The sequence below is a fragment of the Anoplolepis gracilipes genome, chromosome 12 (genome assembly GCF_047496725.1).
Source record: "Anoplolepis gracilipes chromosome 12, ASM4749672v1, whole genome shotgun sequence".
Lineage (NCBI taxonomy): Eukaryota > Metazoa > Arthropoda > Insecta > Hymenoptera > Formicidae > Anoplolepis > Anoplolepis gracilipes.
In genome coordinates this window covers 2,374,139-2,395,003 of record NC_132981.1, presented here as the reverse complement: position 1 = coordinate 2,395,003, position 20,865 = coordinate 2,374,139, and the positions used below count along the sequence as shown (strand labels likewise).

The following is a 20,865-nucleotide window of genomic DNA, read 5'->3' as shown; positions in this document are numbered from 1 at the left end:
CTGAAAATTTATACGAAGGATAAAAATTATAGATTAAAAGTAACAATAAAAATTAAAGATGATAAGATAATAATTAAAGATTATTTCATTTTTATTATTGTTTATTGTGTGATATAGATGTTGATAGGACGCTCGGTATAATTTGTTATACGTTCAGAAAAAGTCCATAGAAGAAACACACCGAATATGTAAGAAAGTGCAATCGAAAAGCGAACAGACCGTAGCGTTTATTCACTCATTCTATCCTTGTTTAACAAATGGATTACGTCACGCGTTGTCACGCACTATTCTCTCTGTTGGGTGTAGTCGGTTACAATCCGATCATGTCAAGAAGGGTGTTGTCCGTTTTCGATTGACTCTAAAAAGAAATATTTGAAGGAAAAATGTGGCTCCAGCATTACACGATATTGATATTCTTGTGCAGTTTTGCGTTATCTCATATTCATGGTATGAATGCATATTTTTACTTCCGTCAAATTAATAGAACTTTGTTTTGCACAACACGCGTTAAATTTTTCTTCTTCGCGAGATTAAACTTCAATTACGTCTAAAATAATTGCAAATAAAATAAAATCATATTTCAATTATAATATAATTTCAGCTATAAATAATCTAATATTGCTCTTTACCTGATGTATACTTTTGTTTTGTTGCACTATTACATTGATTATTTATTAAATTGTAATAAATTAAATATTTATTATTAGTATAATAAGTAAAATAGAATTATATATAATTTTAATAAATTACAAAAATTAAATATTTATAGAATACATATAATTAATGATTGTTACTGATTAATTTTTGACAGGCCAATATCTCAACAACACAATCACATGGTGTACGGTTTCCGAAGGCGAACAGAATAAATGCAAAGCCTTTTCCAGGGCGGTTGATCGTGAAATAGCATCCTTTGGCTATAGCTACTTTTCGATACATTGCAAGCAAGCTTTTAACAAGGAAGAATGTATGACTATGCTGGACCAAGAAAAGGCTCAGATAACAACATTAGATGCCGGAGAAGTCTTTATAGCTGGACGATACCATAGTCTTGTACCAATAATGCAGGAAATATATGAAAGTGCTTTAAATTATCAGTATGCCGTTGCAGTGATTAAAAAAGGCTCTTTGTCGGATGTACAAAGTTTACATGAGCTTAGACACAAGAAGGCCTGTTTTGCTGGTGTTGGAACATTAGCAGGTTGGGTTATTCCTATTAACACTGTGAGTAAAATTTTATTATGAATTTTTATATAAATAATTATATATATAAATTTCTTACAAATATGTATTTATATATGATAAAAAAATATCTTACATATTCAGCTTATGCGGCATGGAGGAATGGAAGTCATTGACTGTAACAATCATGTAAAATCGACAATTAAATACTTTGGGCCTAGTTGTGCAGTAAACTCTTTGATTGACAAATATAATCCACTTGGTAAGCTTATAATAGTAATAATAGAATGTATAGGTATATTTTTTCATAATATGATTGTTTAATCTTTCACGAATAATTTACAGGTGATAATTCTGACCATTTATGTAATTTGTGCATTGGAAAAGTACCTGGTGGCAAGTGCACATATCAAGATCCTTATGCAGGATACGAGGGAGCTTTTCGATGTTTGGTCGAAGCGGGCGAAATTGCCTTCCTGGTGCACACGACTGTACAGGAGATGACTTCTACCACATTTGACTTTAGTACGCACTTAATAAATGAAATCTGTAAGAGAGAGAAGATGATAGAAACTATTTATTGTTTAATTTTTGTTATTTAGCTTCTGTGAAGAAGGAGCAGTTCGAATTCCTCTGCAAGGACGGTACCCGCAGATCCGTGGACGAGTACAGGATCTGCAATTGGGGTACTGTACCCTCGCGCGCAATAGTCACGTCTTCAGCGACCAATTTCGAAACCCGTCGAATGTACCAGAGATTTCTGGAGAAGGCGGTGCGAATATTGCACAAAAATAAAAATGACACATCGACCTTGAATCGTTTCGACAATAATCAGAAGAATTACGAAAATCGTTCGGGCTATAACAATAGATTCGGTGAGGGTGGTTTTAATAGGGAAAATGGCGTTAACAATCCGAACGAATATAGCACGGACAACTGGGATCGCAATGGATACGATCGAAGTTTTGGCGGTGGTGGCGGCAACGGATTCAACTCGTGGGATAGACCTACGATCAACGACACATTCGATTATTACAATAGAGATCACACTGAACCTACGAATGTACAGCCTATAGAAGTATTCGATTTATACGAGTCGGCGCCCAGATATGGAATGCACCATAACTTAATATTTTCAGTAAGACATGTGTATATTTGTTTATTTTCCATTATATTACATTTATGCTTGATATTGCGTCTTATTCTTCCAGGATTCTGCTCGCGATTTCGTGCAATTACCTGAGAAAGATCAAACGTACACGGGATACTTGGGAAGATCCATAGATCACATATTAGGAGTGCGTCATTGCCCTGTAAATCGGATGACATTATGCGTTACATCTGAACCAGAAATGGAGAAATGTGTGAAGATGAAGGTACGATTATACTACACATTTGACGCAAAAATGATTCTCTCATCTATTTTTTAAAGAATTTAAACAGTACAAAATATTTATAATAATTTAAATATTTTATAAATTTATCAAATTATTTTATAAATATTTTTAAGTTTTAGGTTGAATAAATACAAATTTACTATAAATATTCTAAAAATATTTGAGAAATATTTACGAAATAATTATAAATATTACTTTTTACTTATCAAATATTATATAAAATATCTCATCTATATTTTAAAAGTATATCGAATAAAGATTTTTATAAAATATTTATATAATATTTAAAAATATATTTTTTTATAAATATTTATCATAAATATGTGCTGTCTGGGTATCTATTTATACGCATGTTGAATTTTAATATTTTTCATTTATTTGTTACAGATTGCTTTAAAAGCTCAACTGTTGAAACCAGAATTGCTTTGTCATAGAGGCCACAGCCAAATAAATTGCATGCAATCGATACAAAGCGGGTATGTATAAAAATATGTTTAAATGCATATATGTTTCTCTTAATGAAATCACATTTATATCCTTTTTTCACGATAGGATTGCTGACGTAACTGTCTTGGATGCCAGTGACGTTTATACTGCCGGACTACGTTTCAATCTGATCCCGTTTATATCCGAGGTGTATAATCTCGGTACGCCGGATTATTACGTCGTTGCTGTCGCTAAGGAGGAAGATGACAACACGGATCTCACATATCTGAAGAACAAATACACCTGTCACACTGGTATTAACACCGCCGCGGGCTGGGTCTATCCACTGGCGTATCTAATCTCCAACAAGTGGATCAGAGGCTATGGTTGCGATTCCGTGCGAGCCGCCGCCGAATATTTCAGCAAATCCTGCGTACCAGGCGCGCTTAGTACAGAATACAATATAGGTAGCTCGAAAAACACAAAAAAAATTTCTAAATTACCCAGGCAGCACAAAATATTTATAATAATAATTTAAATATTTTAAAAAATTTTAGAAATTAATTAGATCATAAATATCTTAGCAAATATTTGAGAAACATTTACAAAATAATTACTACAACATATTTATTTTTTTACTTATCATAAATATTATATAAAATATTTCACCTAAATTTTAAAAATATGTCAAATAAAGATTTTTATAAAATATTTATATATTTCGAAAAAATATATTTTCATAAATATTATGTGCTGTCTAGGTAGCGATTCCAAAGTCAACTAATGAAGATGAAATAATTAACAGAACTCTTTTCATCTGATTACAGGAGTGCCTTACGATAACATGTGTGACTTGTGTCATGGGGTGAGCTACAGATATTGCCGGAGAGACGCTTCCGAAGATTATTTCGGGCACACGGGTGCCTTCAGGTGTCTGGTGGAGGGCGGCGGAGACGTATCTTTTGTCAAACACACGACAGTCGCGGAAAACACTGACGGCAAGCGCAAAGAATTTTGGGCGCGCAACACCTTTACCAAGGACTTCGAGCTGCTCTGTCCGGACGGTACTCGTCGTCCGACCACGGATTATGAGAACTGTAACCTGGGCAAGGTCGCCGCCAACGCTATAGTCACGCGTGGTGGTTACGGTTACAACGAGACGCAGATCAACGCGTATATAAATCTGTTCATATACGCGCAGCAGTTTTACGGCAGGAAGGAGCAGGACGAGTTTAGCTTCAGCATGTACTACAGCGCGTCTCCTTATAGCGATCTCATTTTTCAGGACGCCACTCAACAGTTAAAGGTCATAGAGCCAGAGAAGCGAGAGTACAGTGCGTATCTAGGGCCAGATTTTATGAGAGCTAGGAGAATTGTGGATTGTAACGCTGGTGCGTCAGCCATAAGCTATTCATTATTTGCTACGATAGTTATGATAGTATTCACTTTCGCTTTCGGTAGATAAATAGAAAAACAATTTACTTACTTTTACACGAATAAATTGCATAGAGATTACAAAAGGAAAAAAAAGAGATCTGATAGACTACACTTTGTTATTGACAATACATATTTTATCGCTACGTAAATTTATTCTAAATATCGTTTTTATATAAATAATTTACACGTCTATATATTTAACAGTACAAATGGCTGAGAGATATAGAGTTAGATATATTAATAAATTTCATGGCTGCCTTTTGCGTCCGTCCAACGGAGCCCTATCTCTAAATGTTTCCGTCCAAATATGAGATATTCAACGATCTTTTAATTTTAAGAATTATTGTATATTTAATAATTTGATATATTGTATATTTAATATACCGTCCACACATTAACATTTTTATAGAAATAAATCTTTATAAAATTCGATGCACGTTTCTATTATTCCAATGTCTTGCGTAATGAAATATAATTGTTCTGATAAAAAATTGATCAATAAGTGTGATAATTTTCTTACTTTCTGGGAAGTACCGCAAATATAGTGACGTATGTAATACATACATACATACGATAATAGGAAAGATCGAAATTACAATTGAATAACGAACGAGAAAAAAATCATTGCTTTGGCTTTCAAAAATTCACGTCAAATCTTAAATCTGAATCAAAATTTTTAAAGTTAACAATACTCTTAATTTAATTCGAATAATGTAATTTTAATTGAAATTTTAAGACTTTTCTATTAATCAAAGAAAATAGTTTGTTATTAAAGGAAAAAAATTTAGTCCAATTACGATATGAATAGTGACATCCAAACAGTGAAAAATAACACGTTTAAACACAAAAATCTGAAAAAAGAACAAAGCTATAAATATAATAATACCGACGATCAGCAGGTGGTATATTATAATTTTGCAGGATATTAAAAATACGAAAAATTAAGATTTATATATAATATTGATTGTATAATATTTCTCAGGTGATTCGCGAAACGTCTAACACTCATCGATTAAAATCCGATAATCTAAATCAATCTATTGAACAGAAACCAAATTCTAGTTTAGCGCCGACGTCTTATAATTCCCCTTCGTCTATGAAAAATATTAGTTCAGGTGAGATCTGGCGAATATAATTTCACAATTTTTATATAAACAATATTATATTCAACTGTGTAAACATGTGTTAAATTTTCAGATAAAAATCAGATTCGTAAATTAGTGGACAGCAAACAAGTCTCAGAACCATTTCATCAGTCTGATAAAAAGACATTTTTTCTCGATACTTATGCCCGTATCGTTGCTAAGAATAATAGACGTTGTTCTAAACGATTGCGTGAACTTGCTAAACCGAAGAGACAAGCTCGTAGCGATCAGAATGACTATTCAGCGAATTTCGATATAAACTATGGTCATGCAACCTACATGAATGAAATCAGAAACAGCTTAAAAGAGAAGAAGAAATAGCTTGGTTTATCATATTGACAAGAAATATTCTCTAAATAATTTCCCAGCGTTATTATTATGATTTTAAAGAATGTAAACAATCTAGAAAAATATTTTGAAAAATATATGTATAAAAACAATGTCTGAAAAATTATAGAATTTTATAAATAATTTTTCATAAATAACATTTGAATCTCTTTCTCTATGAAATATAAAATCTTTCTCCGTTTATAAAATTTATAAAGAAAATTGCCGCAGTAAAAAAAACTGGATTTTTATTACATTCTTGAGATATCTTGTCTGCAGAAAGTCTCAAGTTATCCTCTATTATGAGGAAAATGACTTCTCAGCGCGATAAGTTTGCATCATTAACTGATATGACGTTCGAAAAATGTATCGAGAGAAAGAAGAAAAATTTACGATCATTGAAAATAATACAGTTCTTTGTAAAAGACTCGCGCTTTTTTTAAATAAGATTATTAGATGTTTCCTGTCAAGTAAAAAAATGTTCACGCGTTGCCTCATTTTGATTAAAAAATTCCGTGCACGTACAGATTTAAATTAAGAATCTGCGCGCGTGACTTTACACACTTTGTTTGTCTGAGAAATAAACTTGCGAATGACATGCTTGGAATTCCCCTTAAAGACAACTGTGTGGTTCTTTCCCCCTAGCGACTGGGTATATAAAAGCCCGTATTGCTCTTGAGATGTTTATAATATTTGCTGATTCAAAACGCACACATTATATATATATATATATACACGTGCCTAACTGGTTTCAGGTAAGAAACCATCAGCTCTCGTGTTAAGCTCGAGAGTTATCCTCTCACAGTCATGAGACGTCTATTCTTACTGAGCGTTGTCCTTGCGTTCGCCAGCGGCGATCCCGCTGGTGAACAACCCGAAGTCATCGCACCGATCGGGCGAATTCGCGGTTCCATTTTGACCTCCAGACTTGGCAAAAGCATCTATTCCTTCCGTGGTGTAAGATACGCGGAACCACCGACCGGGCAACAACGTTTTCAGGTGAAACAACTAGATAGGATAAGTCTTTGGACAATGTAAATGTCATTTTTGTCCGTTGAATTTTATCTCTCGTAGATTGCTATTCCAGCGGCAGATTGGAATGGTGTCTTTGATGCGACTAAGGAAGGACCAGCTTGTCCAGCATTGTACGTGGAGAATATAATGGAAGATTGTCTTCGTGTGAATGTCTACACGACGAAAGTGAGCTTTAACTAACAGGTGATTCATATTCTCACTGAAAAGAATAAAGTTATTAATTAAATAATTGTCTCAACTGCAGTTACCTTCGGCGAGTGAGCCCGTAAAGAGGCCGGTGTTGGTTTTCTTCCACCCTGGTGCTTTTTATCTATTCTCAGGCCAAAGCTCCAACTTTGGACCCGAATACTTGCTGGACAAAAATATCGTTCTCGTCACCGTTAATAATCGTCTCGCGACTCTAGGTGAATCCCTAGCCATTTTAATTATTTCTCAGACAATTTAAGTCAAAAGAGATAAATTTCGCTTGAAACTTGAAAGAAAATATACAAGCTAAACACAGCATGATATCAAAGCATTTTATTGCTCGTGGTTCAAAGATAATAAAACATTTTCTTAAAAAATATGATGCTTATCAGGTTTTCTAAGCACCGGCGACTCGAAAGCACCAGGCAATTTGGGCTTGAAAGATCAAGTCGTGGCGCTTCGATGGGTACAGAGGAACATAGCTGCCTTCGGCGGTGATCCTGATAGCGTTACGATATGCGGCTACAGCGTCGGTGGATTCAGCGTGATGCTACACATGGTTTCGCCAATGTCCAAGGGATTGTTTCATCGCGCGATCATGATGAGCGGCTCGATGACGTTAGACCCATATCCAACCGAGCAATTACACTTGGCGAAGAAGCAAGCTGAGCTATTAAACTGTCCGACCAACACCACCGACGCTATACTGATCTGCTTGAAATCTAAGCCGGTGGAGAACTTCACAGACACTATATCCAAGTTCTTTGTAAGTATGACAGATACTATATTTACCAAGGGGAGGCACGTATTCTATTTCACTGAATTTAATATAAATTTTTTTATAAATAGTTGTCACCCAATAAAGTTTTCTTGCAAAGTCATTTGATACACTTCTTGAAATTTGCAGAGAAAAGAATTTTTAAATTAAGAAAAAATTAATGTAAATGTGTGCGCCATTTATTTAATTTATTTTATAACTTTATTTTCTCTTTATTATTTTCTAATAAATATGTACTGTTATATGAATGTACGTTTTATCAAGCTTTTAACTTGCCTTATAAAAATATCCTTCATACTCATTCATAATCAACTTTTTTAAATGTTTACAATTATTAATTATTAATTAAATTATAAAATTATTTCTTTCGTTTTTCTTCATGAGTATTTATATTACGCGTACATTTGCGTTATATTTTTTTCTCTGCAAATTCCAAGAAGTGCATCAAATGGTTTTGCAAAGAAATTTTATTAGACAGTTGCTTATAAAAAATTTTTACAAGAATTGGTGAGTACATGGCCTTTCTTTATAAAACCAGACTTGACTCAGTAATTAAAAAATAACTAGATGTATAATAAATAAATAAATATGTAGGAAATAACTTTCCTTTTAAATGACAGAAATTGAACGGAAGAGGAATCTTATAAATAATACAATTTGAGATTTTTGTTTTTAAAAAATTGGATAAATTTAAGATAAAATTTAAACAGAAATTTAAGATTCAAAAGAGAATATTTTAAACACATATTTCAGGAATGGAATGGTAATCCCATATTGTTGTGGTCACCCGTAGTGGAACCCGAGATTCCCGGTGTAGAAAGATTTTTGCCCGAACAGCCTGTTGATCTTATTAGAAAAGGAAAGTTCCACAAAGTTCCTTTGATGGCAGGAGTTACCAAGGACGAGTTCGGTGGCGTGGTTGTTGGTAAAAAAATCAATTTTCTATTTAATTCACCCTTGTAGATCACACATTTTTTGCTCTATTCTCGGTCACAATGTCTTGTGGCATTTTTAACTGTTTCAAAGTACTTGAAAAAAATCTAAAAGATTTTATATAAATTTTTTGACATATTTTATAGAAGATATATTTATATATAATAAAAGTTAAAAAATAAATTTTAAACATTTTTTTTTATTGATTAAGGACATTTTAGGATATTCTGTTGTTAAAATATCAGAGTTAAAAATAAATACTGAAATCATACAAAATATAATGCGTTAATGCATTCTTACGTTTCGATTCTAGCCGTTGAAAATCAGCGTAGGCTCGGGAACACTTCGATCTTGGACGATTTAAACAATGACTGGTACAGAATCGCACCTATTGCATTTTTATACGAACGGAATACACCCCGTTCCAGATACATAAGCACCGAACTACGTCAATTTTACTTTGACAACCAGTCAATCGGCCCGAACACATATGACGGCCTCGCACATGTTCGTAAAAATTATTCTGAAAAATATTATATACAGATACATTTTGAATATTATAATAATAAATAAGCACATTAATTATTAATAGATTTGAGACGATATTAAATATTGTAAAATATAGTCGCAGACAGCACACAATATTTATGATAAATTATTATAAATATTTCTAAATATTATAAAAATGTATTTTTTGAAATATTATATGACTATTTGATACATATTTTATAAAAATCTTTATTCGACATATTTTTAAAATATAGATGAAATATTTTATACAATATTTATAATAAGTAAAAAATAAACATTTATAGTAATTATTTTGTAAATGTTTCTTAAATATTTGCTAAGATATTTATAATCTAATCAATCTCTAAAATTTTAAAATATTTATAAAATATTTAAATAATTGTTCTAAATATTTTATAAATATTTTATAAATATTTTCTGCTGTCTGGGGTGATGCAAATAAAATTAATTGCATAACTATGCGTAATTCTTGTACAATTCTGTTACAGATTAAAGCCGACAGTTTAATTACATTTCCATTGCATCGCGCTGTAAAATTGTTCGCAGAAAACACTGATCAACCAATCTACTTTTACGTATCTTCTTATCAAGGACGATACAGTTTCGTTATGTGGAACGAAACCTCGCCGTACGGTATGACTTTTATTCTTATATTTTATTCTTATAAATTCCTTGATTGTCCAAAAAGTTATTTTATAGCACGTAACAACACCACGAGATCTGATCCTCATCCGAATAAAGTTATGACTAATCGATTGTATATCATTTTAGGAGTATTGCATCATGACGATTTGCAATATCTATTCTTTATTAAGATCAAATTTCCCTTCTTTGAGAACGATGCTCCGGAAATACCTACGGTGGAACTTATGACAAGTATGTGGTCAAACTTTGCTGAAACTGGACAGCCGGTACCGCCGACTTTAGCGAACAACGTCACATGGGAACCATACTTATTAGAAAGCGATAACTACTTGGAAATTTCTGAAAAACCGACAATGAAGATGAGACTTTTTCCCGACAGAATGCAAAAATGGGAGAGCTTATTTCCTTTGAATTATACTATTTCAAAATAATAATCGGTTTAATATCTAAAATCGATCGTAAATACGCTGATCATGCCAGGCGATTAAACATGGAAGACGGACATTTGCAATTATAATTGATCTTATTGCTTATAATTATATGTTATATAAACTATACTTTAATAATATATGTAAATTTATTTCAACAAAAAAGGACTTGGTTTACATAATCTTTTTTATCATCTATCATCCATCCATAGGTACCTTCCTTGTTTATGTTCACTTACATATCCTCTATTTAAAATCCCTATTTTACAACGTTTATTTTACATTAGCGCCATAACTATAAAAACCATACAAAGGACTAGAACGAACTATACCAATTATAAAGAACTACGTCGTGAAGAATTATACTTTAAGAAACCAAGTTTTAAATTATTTTAATGTTAACGAAATATACGTAATCAAATTATTAAAAATTATCAGTCGAGAATAAAATATAATTGATTGTGAGTTATGTTAATAATAATATATTATAGTGTCAAAACCTTTCAGAAGATTATTAGTGATATGTGTTATCCATGTTTCTGTAAGTCATAATGATCTTTCGTAGCTCTCTTGGTGAGATTTTTTGTGATATCAGAAGTGCATTCAGTAATTATCACTATTTTTCCATCTAATCTCTTTTTGTTCTTTCAAAGTGCAGAAAATCTAGAAAGAAAGAAAGAGAAACAAAGGTTAATCAAAAGCAAAATAAAATAAATTAAATTACTTTATAGAACATTATGTATAATATTATTCAAAAGTATAGCTTTTTTATAAAATTAAATAAAAAAAGATAGAAAAATAATAAAAGCAAAAAAATGTATATTTAAAATGTCATGATTAACAAAACAAATAATATTTTACAATTAAAATGTATGAAGAATGACTAGTGAATTTCTAAAGTATAATTATGCAACTAAAATTTACATAACTGAAATCAGACGCAGCTTAAGAGAGACGAAAAAGAAATAGCTTGGTTTATCATATTAACAAGGAATATTGTATAAATTTTTTTTGGAATTGTTATTACGATTGTAAAGAAAATTCAGAAAAATATTTAGAAAGATGTGTCCAAATAGTATCTAAAAAATTATAGAATTTTATAAACAATTTTTTGTAAATAACATTTGAATCTTTTTTCTATGAAATATAAAAATATTATATTTCTCTTTTCATTTATGAAAAAAGTTGCTACATTAAAGAGATCTTATTTGCAGCAAGTCTCGTGTTTTTCTCACAATGAGGAAACTATGACCTACATCAAAATATATAGACGGAAAAAAGAAAATTTATGAATCACGACTATTGAAAGTAGTAAAGTTTTTGTAAAACTCGCGCTTTAAATACATCAGGTATTTCTTATTAAATAATAAACGTTCATGCGTTGCCTCGTCTTGGTTCAAAAATTCATGTGCAAATTTAAATTCTAAAACTGCGCATGTAATTTTACACGCGTCATCTTATTCGTCTGACAATGAGAAATAAACTTGTGTATACACACTCAGGTTTCCTTGTGAAAGTAGAACCCCTTATGCAGGTCCTCCTTTTAACAACTGAGCATAAAAGGCCTCTTATCGCTCTTGAGATTTTTAATAATTGCCGGTGCAATGCACGTATATATGCATACGTGCCTAAATGGTTTCACATAAGAAACCAGCTTTCGTTAAGCTATCCTCTCGCTGTCATGAAATGTATATTCCTTCTGAGCGTCGTCCTTGCGTTCGCCAGCGGTGATCTCGAGGTGACCGTACGAATCGGACGAATTCGAGGTTTCATTTTGACCTCAAGATAAAAGGCAAAAGGATCTATTCCTTTCGTGGTGTGAGATATGCTGAACCACCGATTGAGCAGCAACGTTTCCAGGTAACTAAATAAAAGATAATAATGTCATTACTAAAGTTCACTGTAAGAAACTGGCTAAAAATTCAAACATATTTGTCTGAATTTTCAGATTTGAATGTCTGAAAGTAATTTCAAATCATTTGTCTTAATTATTAAAATGGTTTTTCTAAAAATTTAGAAATGCCTGAAAATTCAAAAAATTTTGAAGCCCTTTGAAAATTCAAACCATGTGTCTGTAAAAAAAACTTATTATAAAATTAAATTAATTAAGTTAAAAAACTTTTGTTTGAATTTTCAATCAGTCATTTATTCTTACGATATGTTTTATCATACGTTAAAATCGGTTCACGAAACCAACAATGCAAAAATTATTTCATAATTATTTTAGCACCATAAAATATTTGTATCAAGAATAAAACGAGATTTGTTATAGGACGAGTCCTTGCACGATGTAAATGTCATTTTTCTCCATTTAATTTTATTTCTCGTAAATTCTTACTCCAGCGACGGATTGGAATGTCTTTGATGCATCCAAGGAAGGACCGGCTTGTCCAGCATTGTACGTGGAGAATATAATGGAAGATTGTCTTCGTGTGAATGTCTACACGACGAAAGTGAGCTTTACTAACAGGTGATTCATATTCTCACTGAAAAGAATAAAGTTATTAATTAAATAATTGTCTCAACTGCAGTTATACCTTCGGCGAGTGATTACGTAAAAAGGTCCGTGCTGGTTTTCTTCCACCCTGGTGCTTTTTATCTATTCTCAGGCCAAAGCTCCAACTTTGGACCCGAATACTTGCTGGACAAAAATATCGTTCTCGTCACCGTTAATAATCGTCTCGCGACTCTAGGTGAATCCCTAGCCATTTTAATTATTTCTCAGACAATTTAAGTCAAAAGAGATAAATTTCGCTTGAAACTTGAAAGAAAATATACAAGCTAAACACAGCATGATATCAAAGCATTTTATTGCTCGTGGTTCACAGATAATAAAATATTTTCTTAAAAAATATGATGCTTATCAGGTTTTCTAAGCACCGGCGACTCGAAAGCACCAGGCAATTTGGGCTTGAAAGATCAAGTCGTGGCGCTTCGATGGGTACAGAGGAACATAGCTGCCTTCGGCGGTGATCCTGATAGCGTTACGATATGCGGCTACAGCGTCGGTGGATTCAGCGTGATGCTACACATGGTTTCGCCAATGTCCAAGGGATTGTTTCATCGCGCGATCATGATGAGCGACTCGATGACGTTAGACCCATATCCAACCGAGCAATTACACTTGGCGAAGAAGCAAGCTGAGCTATTAAACTGTCCGACCAACACCACCGACGCTATACTGATCTGCTTGAAATCTAAACTGGTGGAGAACTTTACAGACGCTATATCCAAGTTCTTTGTGAGCATGGCAAACAATTATTAATAAACAAATATGTAGAAAATTATTTGATAGAAAATTGAATAGAAGATAGATGAGGAATCTTTGCAAAACAATTGAAATTTTTATTTCTAATCATTAGATAAAAAAAATAGAAATTTAATAAAAGAACATGTTAAACACACGTTTCAGGAAGGGTATGATAATCCGATATTGTTGTGGACATCCGTAGTAGAATTCGAGGTTCATGTTGTGGAGAGATTCTTGCCCGAACAACCTGTTGATCTTATTAGAAAAGGAAAGGTTCACAAGGTTCCGCTGATCGCGGAGGTCACCAAGGACGAGTAAAAAATCTATTATTTTCCATTTAATTATTCTTGTCTTTGCACATTTTTTTCCTGATTGCACAAGGGTCACAATGTCAAATTTAGAACGTTGCTTTAAAAAATATAATTAAGAAAAAAATAAAAACATTATAATCGTATAATACAAAACACTAGCAGTATGTTGCTTTCGAATTAAATCTAAAAACCAAATTTATATATTAAAAAGTGCTTATTAAGGAAGTTTTGTTGATTGCAGAATTATCTTAAATAATTTAAAGCGGATATTCCATTTTATCATCTAAGATAAAGATAATACATTCCATTTTATTATCGAGATAAAGATGGGTTAAAGTAATTGTTTCATCTAAATGATTATCTAGATAACTTCATCTAGATAACAGAAAACACTGGGTACATAAGCACCGAACTACGTCAATTTTACTTTAACAACCAATCGATCGGCCCGAACACATATGAAGGTCTCGCACACATGTTCGTAAAAATTATTCTGGAAAAGTATTGTAAAAGAAACATATTAAATCTTATAATAAATAAGTATATTAATTATTAACAGATTTGAGACAATGTCAAATATTGTAAAGTATTGATACAGTGCACATAAAATTATTGTGATTCTCGTATAATTCTGTTGCAGATTAAATCCGATAGTCTAGTTATATTTCCATTGCATCGCGCTTTAAAATTGTGTGTTCGCAGACAATACTGATCAATCAATCTATTTTTACCCATCTTTTTATCAAGAACGATATAGTTTCGTCACGTGGAACGAAACCTCGCCGTACGGGATGGCTTTTCTTATACTACTTGCATTTTTTGATTGTTCAAAAAATTATTTCACATCACAAGATTGGAAGCTCATAAATATTCGAATAAATTATAACTAATCCGTTATTTACTGTATCATTTTATGAGGGTTGCACTGTGACAATTTGCAATACCTTTTCTTTATGAGGATTATATTTCTCTTCTTCGAGGACAACGCTCCGGAAATACCTAACGGTGGAATTATTACGATAAGTATGTGGTCGAATTTTGCTGAAACTGGACAACAGTATCATCGACTTTGGCGAACAATCTCACGAGGGAACCATACTTATTAGAAACCAACAACTACTTAGAAATTTCCGACACACCGAGAATGAAGGCAAGACTTTGTCCCGATAGAATGCAAAAATGGGAGAGCCTATTCCCTTTGAATTCAAAATAGTAATCGTTTTAATATCTAAAACCGATACCGTAAGCTATACTATAAGTACGTTGACCATGTCAGGTGATTAAGCAAAAGATTTATGTTCGTATATCGAACTTACTACTCGAGTAAATGCAAACAATTATATGCATATTTATAAAAAAAAATTTCTTTTTTCTAGTAAAAAAAGATTTCTTCGACTTACAATATTTGCAAAAATTTTTTTTCAATACTGAGATCGATGGAGTCTCTATTAAGGGTGAGTTATAAAATTATAATTAAATGTTAATTGTAAAAAATGCCATCACATGTATAACAAAAAAAAAAACCAAAGTTTTAAAAGAGAATACGTGTGTTCAGATCTTCGGATCTGATGGTTCCAACTTCACCAGAGGCTCGCTCAATTCCCATAACTTTTTGCCCTTAGCAGGATCTTTTATGGCGTTTGTTAGGCCACGTTCCTAAAACATGCAATATATAATTAAAATTAAAAAAAAAAAGGAATAAAATTTAATCAAGTCTGAATTTTGAAAAAGATTAAAGATGGTTCTTACAGCACAATCCATGAAATACTTTCCCGAGATCCCGTTAAGCTCGTCGGAAACCGCAAGATGAATTGTCGTCTGTGCACCTTGCGCGGGTGTCTTGAAGAAGGTCTTGGTTATTAGGTGCAAAATCCAAGATAACGGAACGGGCACGTTTCGCCAGATTTCGCTGTCGATCATTCCAGGATGCAGGCAATTTGCTGTCACTCCCGAGCCCTCCAATCGTCGCGCCAGCTCCAACGTGAAGACTATATCCGCATACTTTGACACGTAATACAAATATGCCGGTAGTGTCGACGTAGGATTGATGTTGTTGAGATTTAAACTTGCTATTCGATAGAGCTCTGATGCAACTACTACGATACGGCTCGGTCTCGATCGTTTTAGTAAACCTGTAAATACAGAAAAAAAATTTCATGATTCACATTAAGGATGTTTAGCACCTACAATCGAAGCAAAAAGTAGTCAAAATTGACGAATATATACTTTTCTCATATATCTTAATATATGATTATTATAAAAATTGTATAAAATCTTATTATTTATTCATAGCTAGAATGTCGAAATGTATTTTCCAACTTTTGTTGCTTTTTTTCGCAGAATTTTCGTGTTTTTTAAATTATAATGAGAAACATTTATCATTTACGGTACCTCGATTTCAACATTACAGCACAAAATTTGAATTATTAAAATAAAAGAATTTACTCGTACAGAGTAATTTCAAATGTCAGAATAAAAATTATAATAGTGAATAATGACAAAATATAGAAGATTTTTAACTATTTCTTTGATAAATTTAATAATTTGTCGATTCTCCGAGAAGAAAGAAATGTGTGGCATCATGGTAATTTTTCATAAGTTGGTCAAATTGCAAATTGACATATGAGGCCTAGTCGCTTCTCACTTACACGTTTGTATATAGAGGCTTCAGATGAAAAGATAAATTATTTAAAATGTCAAAAGAAGGCTCAGCTGAATGCTATGTTGCCACGTTTTCACAATAAATAATATGTCATCTTGGATAATAGGACGAAATTGAGAAAATTATATTCAATATCTTTAGTCAGTACTTGACCAAAATTATGTGATCAAATATTTCCTCTATATTTAAACTATACTTTTGCAAATTTTGAATTCCTATTATTATTTCTATCTATTTTAGCTCTTAAATCAACACGATCACAGGTTTTTTATAAGATAGAAAATCTGTAATCGTATCAATTTAAGGGCTAAAAAGGATAAAATAATTATATTTACAATAATATCGACGGGTAAATTCATTGCAAATTAAATCCTTATAACTTTTGAGTGCTTCAGTGAATCAACTTCAGGTTTTATTATAAGTTTCTGAATATGTATCAGAACAATCTGTGCAAATTTTATTAAATTCTTATATTTTTAAAAATAGATACTAAACAACCTTAATTATGCTTACAATTCATATATCACAATTTAACATATATCATAATTAAAATTTTTTAATTATTTATTCAAACCTTGAGTAAGCACAGAAAAAAAATTCAATGTTATTACGTATTAACATCAATAATCATCTTATACACGTCATCCACTTGTTAAGAGCGGATATAGGCGCATATAAATCAAGTTAATGAGTTAAATATTATTTCGAGATTAAATTAAAAATCATATTCAAAACTCTTTTGTTTTATTTACTTAATATTGTGCTATTTTGAACATTAATTCATCTACATTAAATCTGCCAACACCAACGGACTGAACAAGATAATCTATCTTTGTCCTATGCGTTCGTAACAGATATTATAAATTAATTAGCATACAGCTTGGCACATTACAATTTCTTACCGATTAAAAGATGCGTCAGCAAAAATGGACCAAAATAATTGGTAGCCATAGTCATTTCTAATCCATCTTCCGTGACCTTTTTCCTGAAAGTCTCCGCAGTCCCAGCATTATGAATCAACACGTCCAATCTGCTTTCCTCTTGATTTATCTGTCGCGCAAACTCTCTGATTGATTGCAACGATGATAAATCCAATTTTCGGACTGCGATATTGTTGTTGTTCGACTCTTTCACAATCTCGTCTGCGCATGAAGAATATTTGTACATTAGATGAAAATAAAACAAAAAATATAGACGCATATATATCTTTGCGAAAAATGTGGAACACTTTATTGTTCAAACGTTTTTAATATTCGAATTGAAGAACGATAAAAAAATGATGTTATGTTTCAGAAATTTTTTCGACTAGAGATTAATTGCAAGATCGTTTTTGTTTCAAATAAATTTTAATATTAATAAATGTGATATGCATAAACTTTATCATACATGAACTTTTTCGATCGTCAACGCATTTTATATAATATTATAATCAAATGATTAACAAATATAAAACGTGTATATATATATATATATAGATTTGTATTATTTAAATTAAATATCATTTTTATGAATCATTTGATTTATTATTATATAAGATGCATCGATGATTGAAGACGTGCATAGTTTGAAGAATAATGCAAGTCTAGAAAAAAGTACATAACAAACGTATATTATATTAGTCATAGAAACGCCTTACTTAACGTCCTACTGACAATACGTAATAACATTTGCAATTATAAACGATCTTATAAGAACGATATGTTATAAGAACTATGCGTGAACTATGTCCTAGATAGTTTTAATATTAACGAGATGTGTACGTAATATAGTCATTAAATCATCACAATGGAGAATAAAATGTAATTGTCTTGTACTTCAGAAACAATTTATTATAGTGGCAAAACCTTTCAGGCGATTAGCGGTATCCGTGTTTCTGCAAGCCATGATGACCCTCGCGCCTCTCTTGGCGAGGTCCCTCGCGGTTTCCTTGCCGATACCGGACGTGCAGCCAGTGATTATCACTGTTTTCCCGTTCATTTTATTTTTGCTTTTACAAATGCCCAAAGTGCAGAAAATGTAGAGACGAAGGCCGGCAAAAAGTAAAATCGCACCGCCGAGCACAACTGCCACAGCCAAATAAAGCAACGTCGTACAGTGGACACTTATCATATTATCTGAATAAAATTAACAAAATTACTTTATTTTTCAATTTCACGATCAAAGTCGTATCGTAAATATAACTTTAATAATAACGATTTTTATTGTTGTAGTAAAAAAATAAATAAAAGAGCGTGTGCGATATTGAAATTCGAACGTGACTTACATCATCTAAAATATATGATATTACTTAAAAGTGTTTTTTTTAAATAAAATTAAATAAAAAAAAAAAAAGATGAAAAAGGGGAAAAATAATGAAAACAAAGAAAAATATACATCTATAAAATGATTAACGAAACAATTAATATATAATATATAAATATATAATAATAATAATTAATATATAATATTAATATAAATAACAATACAATTAAAATGAATTATTTCTGCTAACTTTTGTAGTATATTAATCCTTTGATTGATAAACTTTATTTGTTTAGAAAAAATAATTCATAAAGTGCGCTTCTTTAATGTATAAATTTTCTTTCTTTCAAGAAGATGCACCTGTACACTTTTACATTTTTTCAACCGAGAGAGCTCGAAAGTCTGATGTCCGGATTCTCCGACGACTGAAGCGTGCACAAAGGTCATTGACCATCATACATACCGTTTATTGAAGATATTGAACTTGCTCTTTACAGCGTGCTTTATCCGAAAGTTTCGTTAAAAACCAGGCAAACGAGTTAAAACGCTTGTATTTAAATCACAAGTATGTATGCATAAAATTAAAATTGAGTCCTGATATTTTCAAATATAATTTTATCAAGAACAATTAATTCTTTCGCGTAATCTATAGTATATTTTCACGATAAAACAAATTGATAATAAATAATGATAAGATTGTGATAAACCTTACATTATAATATGAATACTAACAACGTAATTAAAGTTAGTACTAGTAGAATTAAAGTTAGTATTGTAGAAGGCAATAATAATTATTCTAATTGATCTAATATTACGTACTTGCGTATAAGTTTCGTGAAAAAACTAATTTTATTACGTCGATGATTGTCGGATGAAGTGTCAATAATATTGATGTACTGAACCGATTTTCTTCGTATCACACGTGTTGTTTGTCTACAGAGACAGACTTATCGACCAATATATGTAAGTGAAATAAAAACTCAACTGTGAATATGTTAATCTTATTGTAGGAACACTATACAGCCGAACTGCAAAGCAGACAGGATCAAACACGACCTTGCTAAACTTGAGACTGGAAGGTCTCTGGACTATTTGGACCAGTCTGGCTCGTCTCTGGCGGAATTTCTCCCACCTTGTACTCCAATCCCCAACTTAATAACCGCAAATATTTTTCTTTCAGATCAGTAATTATTTCTAATCAGATAGTTCTACTACAAAATAAACTACAATTTGTACGTTGATCTAAAAATAGAAGCAATTTTTTTTGCGCATATATCATTCACAATTTTAATTTCCGATGCTACTTTTTACGAAATTGCTTACAATACTTCTTTATTTTTAAATTTCACGATTAAACGCATATCGCAGATACAACTTTAATAATTACGATTTTTATTGTCGTAATAAAGAAAATATATTTTTTTAAACAATGAAAAAAAAAACTCTAACCGTCGACCTGACTGGCAGAGAATATTTATTTGAATATTTAAGAAATGTTACATTACAATGTAACATTTTTCAAGGCGGTTAAAGTTTTTTTTTTCGTTGTTTAAAAATACTACTGGCGATTAATAATATTCTACCTTCCTCGGATATTTTTTTAAATTTATTTAAGTTAATTAATTATATATTTTAAATCACAATAATAAAAATCGTTAAATTGTTTAATAAAAGAAATTGTATCTTCTTAATTAGGCACAATACAAATGTCCATAAATCCAGTAATGATGCAAAGATAAATTATAAAAGAATTAATTAATCAAATTCATATGTTTATTACTCACGTACACGAACGGCCTTATTACTAGCTCCCGCGTGCCGTTACGATCAACATACCGATGCACTACTGATGTGTCGGCTTTCTACTCTTTTCAGTCTTCCATGTGAGTGAGCGGACAACAACTGACCTCCCCACTTTTCGCGATGAGGAATGATGATCAGAAAGTGGCCT

General features: G+C 31.7%; 4 protein-coding genes across 12 annotated transcripts; 3 read left to right on the top strand and 1 right to left on the bottom strand.

Annotated features, from left to right (window-relative positions):
• The first annotated feature begins 286 nt into the window (after window positions 1-286).
• Window positions 287-4,874, top strand: Tsf2 (transferrin 2). The gene is made up of 9 exons (XM_072903316.1): window positions 287-447; window positions 812-1,224; window positions 1,327-1,444; window positions 1,528-1,707; window positions 1,785-2,320; window positions 2,394-2,558; window positions 2,967-3,055; window positions 3,132-3,472; window positions 3,833-4,874. The coding sequence occupies exons 1-9, from the start codon at window positions 384-386 to the stop codon at window positions 4,468-4,470; spliced, it is 2,544 nt and encodes an 847-aa protein (XP_072759417.1). The 5' UTR covers window positions 287-383; the 3' UTR covers window positions 4,471-4,874.
• Window positions 4,875-6,602: 1,728 nt separating this feature from the next.
• Window positions 6,603-10,573, top strand: LOC140671607 (esterase FE4-like). Its single transcript, XM_072903030.1, has 8 exons — window positions 6,603-6,913; window positions 6,989-7,114; window positions 7,194-7,353; window positions 7,528-7,901; window positions 8,667-8,838; window positions 9,160-9,353; window positions 9,866-10,010; window positions 10,149-10,573. Exons 1-8 carry the CDS (start codon window positions 6,722-6,724, stop codon window positions 10,451-10,453), a joined length of 1,668 nt encoding a protein of 555 aa, XP_072759131.1. The 5' UTR covers window positions 6,603-6,721; the 3' UTR covers window positions 10,454-10,573.
• Window positions 10,574-12,131: 1,558 nt separating this feature from the next.
• On the top strand, window positions 12,132-14,901 carry LOC140672028 (esterase FE4). The gene is given in 9 exon segments (XM_072903820.1): window positions 12,132-12,236; window positions 12,239-12,318; window positions 12,789-12,920; window positions 12,998-13,143; window positions 13,318-13,691; window positions 13,863-14,014; window positions 14,571-14,592; window positions 14,652-14,705; window positions 14,707-14,901. Coding segments are annotated over 9 exon segments (1,260 nt in total).
• On the bottom strand, window positions 14,026-20,800 carry LOC140671608 (retinol dehydrogenase 14). 9 transcript variants are annotated; one of them, XM_072903036.1, is made up of 6 exons: window positions 20,703-20,778; window positions 19,900-20,125; window positions 18,518-18,787; window positions 17,576-17,815; window positions 15,761-16,143; window positions 14,026-15,667 (listed from the first exon to the last, which is right to left on the bottom strand). In XM_072903036.1, the coding sequence occupies exons 3-6, from the start codon at window positions 18,780-18,782 to the stop codon at window positions 15,563-15,565; spliced, it is 993 nt and encodes a 330-aa protein (XP_072759137.1). In that variant the 5' UTR covers window positions 18,783-18,787; window positions 19,900-20,125; window positions 20,703-20,778; the 3' UTR covers window positions 14,026-15,562. The 9 variants fall into 9 exon arrangements, with proteins under 9 accessions (XP_072759137.1, XP_072759134.1, XP_072759135.1 ...); XM_072903033.1 differs by having other exon boundaries at window positions 19,900-20,156; window positions 20,703-20,773; XM_072903034.1 differs by having other exon boundaries at window positions 19,900-20,156; window positions 20,699-20,730.
• Between the last annotated feature and the right edge of the window lie 65 nt (window positions 20,801-20,865).

Bases quoted from the DNA above. Each gene is read 5' to 3' on its own strand.
- LOC140671608 (XM_072903031.1), bottom strand. From the start codon at position 18,782: ATGATAAGTGTCCACTGTACGACGTTGCTTTATTTGGCTGTGGCAGTT. The intron at 17,816-18,517 runs GTTTTGCCACTA...CTTCATGCGCAG, and splicing joins TACCGCTAATCGCCTGAAAG to ACGAGATTGTGAAAGAGTCG. The intron at 16,144-17,575 runs GTAAGAAATTGT...CTGTATTTACAG, and splicing joins GCTGACGCATCTTTTAATCG to GTTTACTAAAACGATCGAGA.
- LOC140671607 (XM_072903030.1), top strand. From the start codon at position 6,722: ATGAGACGTCTATTCTTACTGAGCGTTGTCCTTGCGTTCGCCAGCGGC. The intron at 6,914-6,988 runs GTGAAACAACTA...TATCTCTCGTAG, and splicing joins CCGGGCAACAACGTTTTCAG to ATTGCTATTCCAGCGGCAGA. The intron at 10,011-10,148 runs GTATGACTTTTA...ATATCATTTTAG, and splicing joins GAACGAAACCTCGCCGTACG to GAGTATTGCATCATGACGAT.
- Tsf2 (XM_072903316.1), top strand. From the start codon at position 384: ATGTGGCTCCAGCATTACACGATATTGATATTCTTGTGCAGTTTTGCG. The intron at 3,056-3,131 runs GTATGTATAAAA...TTTTCACGATAG, and splicing joins ATGCAATCGATACAAAGCGG to GATTGCTGACGTAACTGTCT. The intron at 3,473-3,832 runs GTAGCTCGAAAA...ATCTGATTACAG, and splicing joins TAGTACAGAATACAATATAG to GAGTGCCTTACGATAACATG.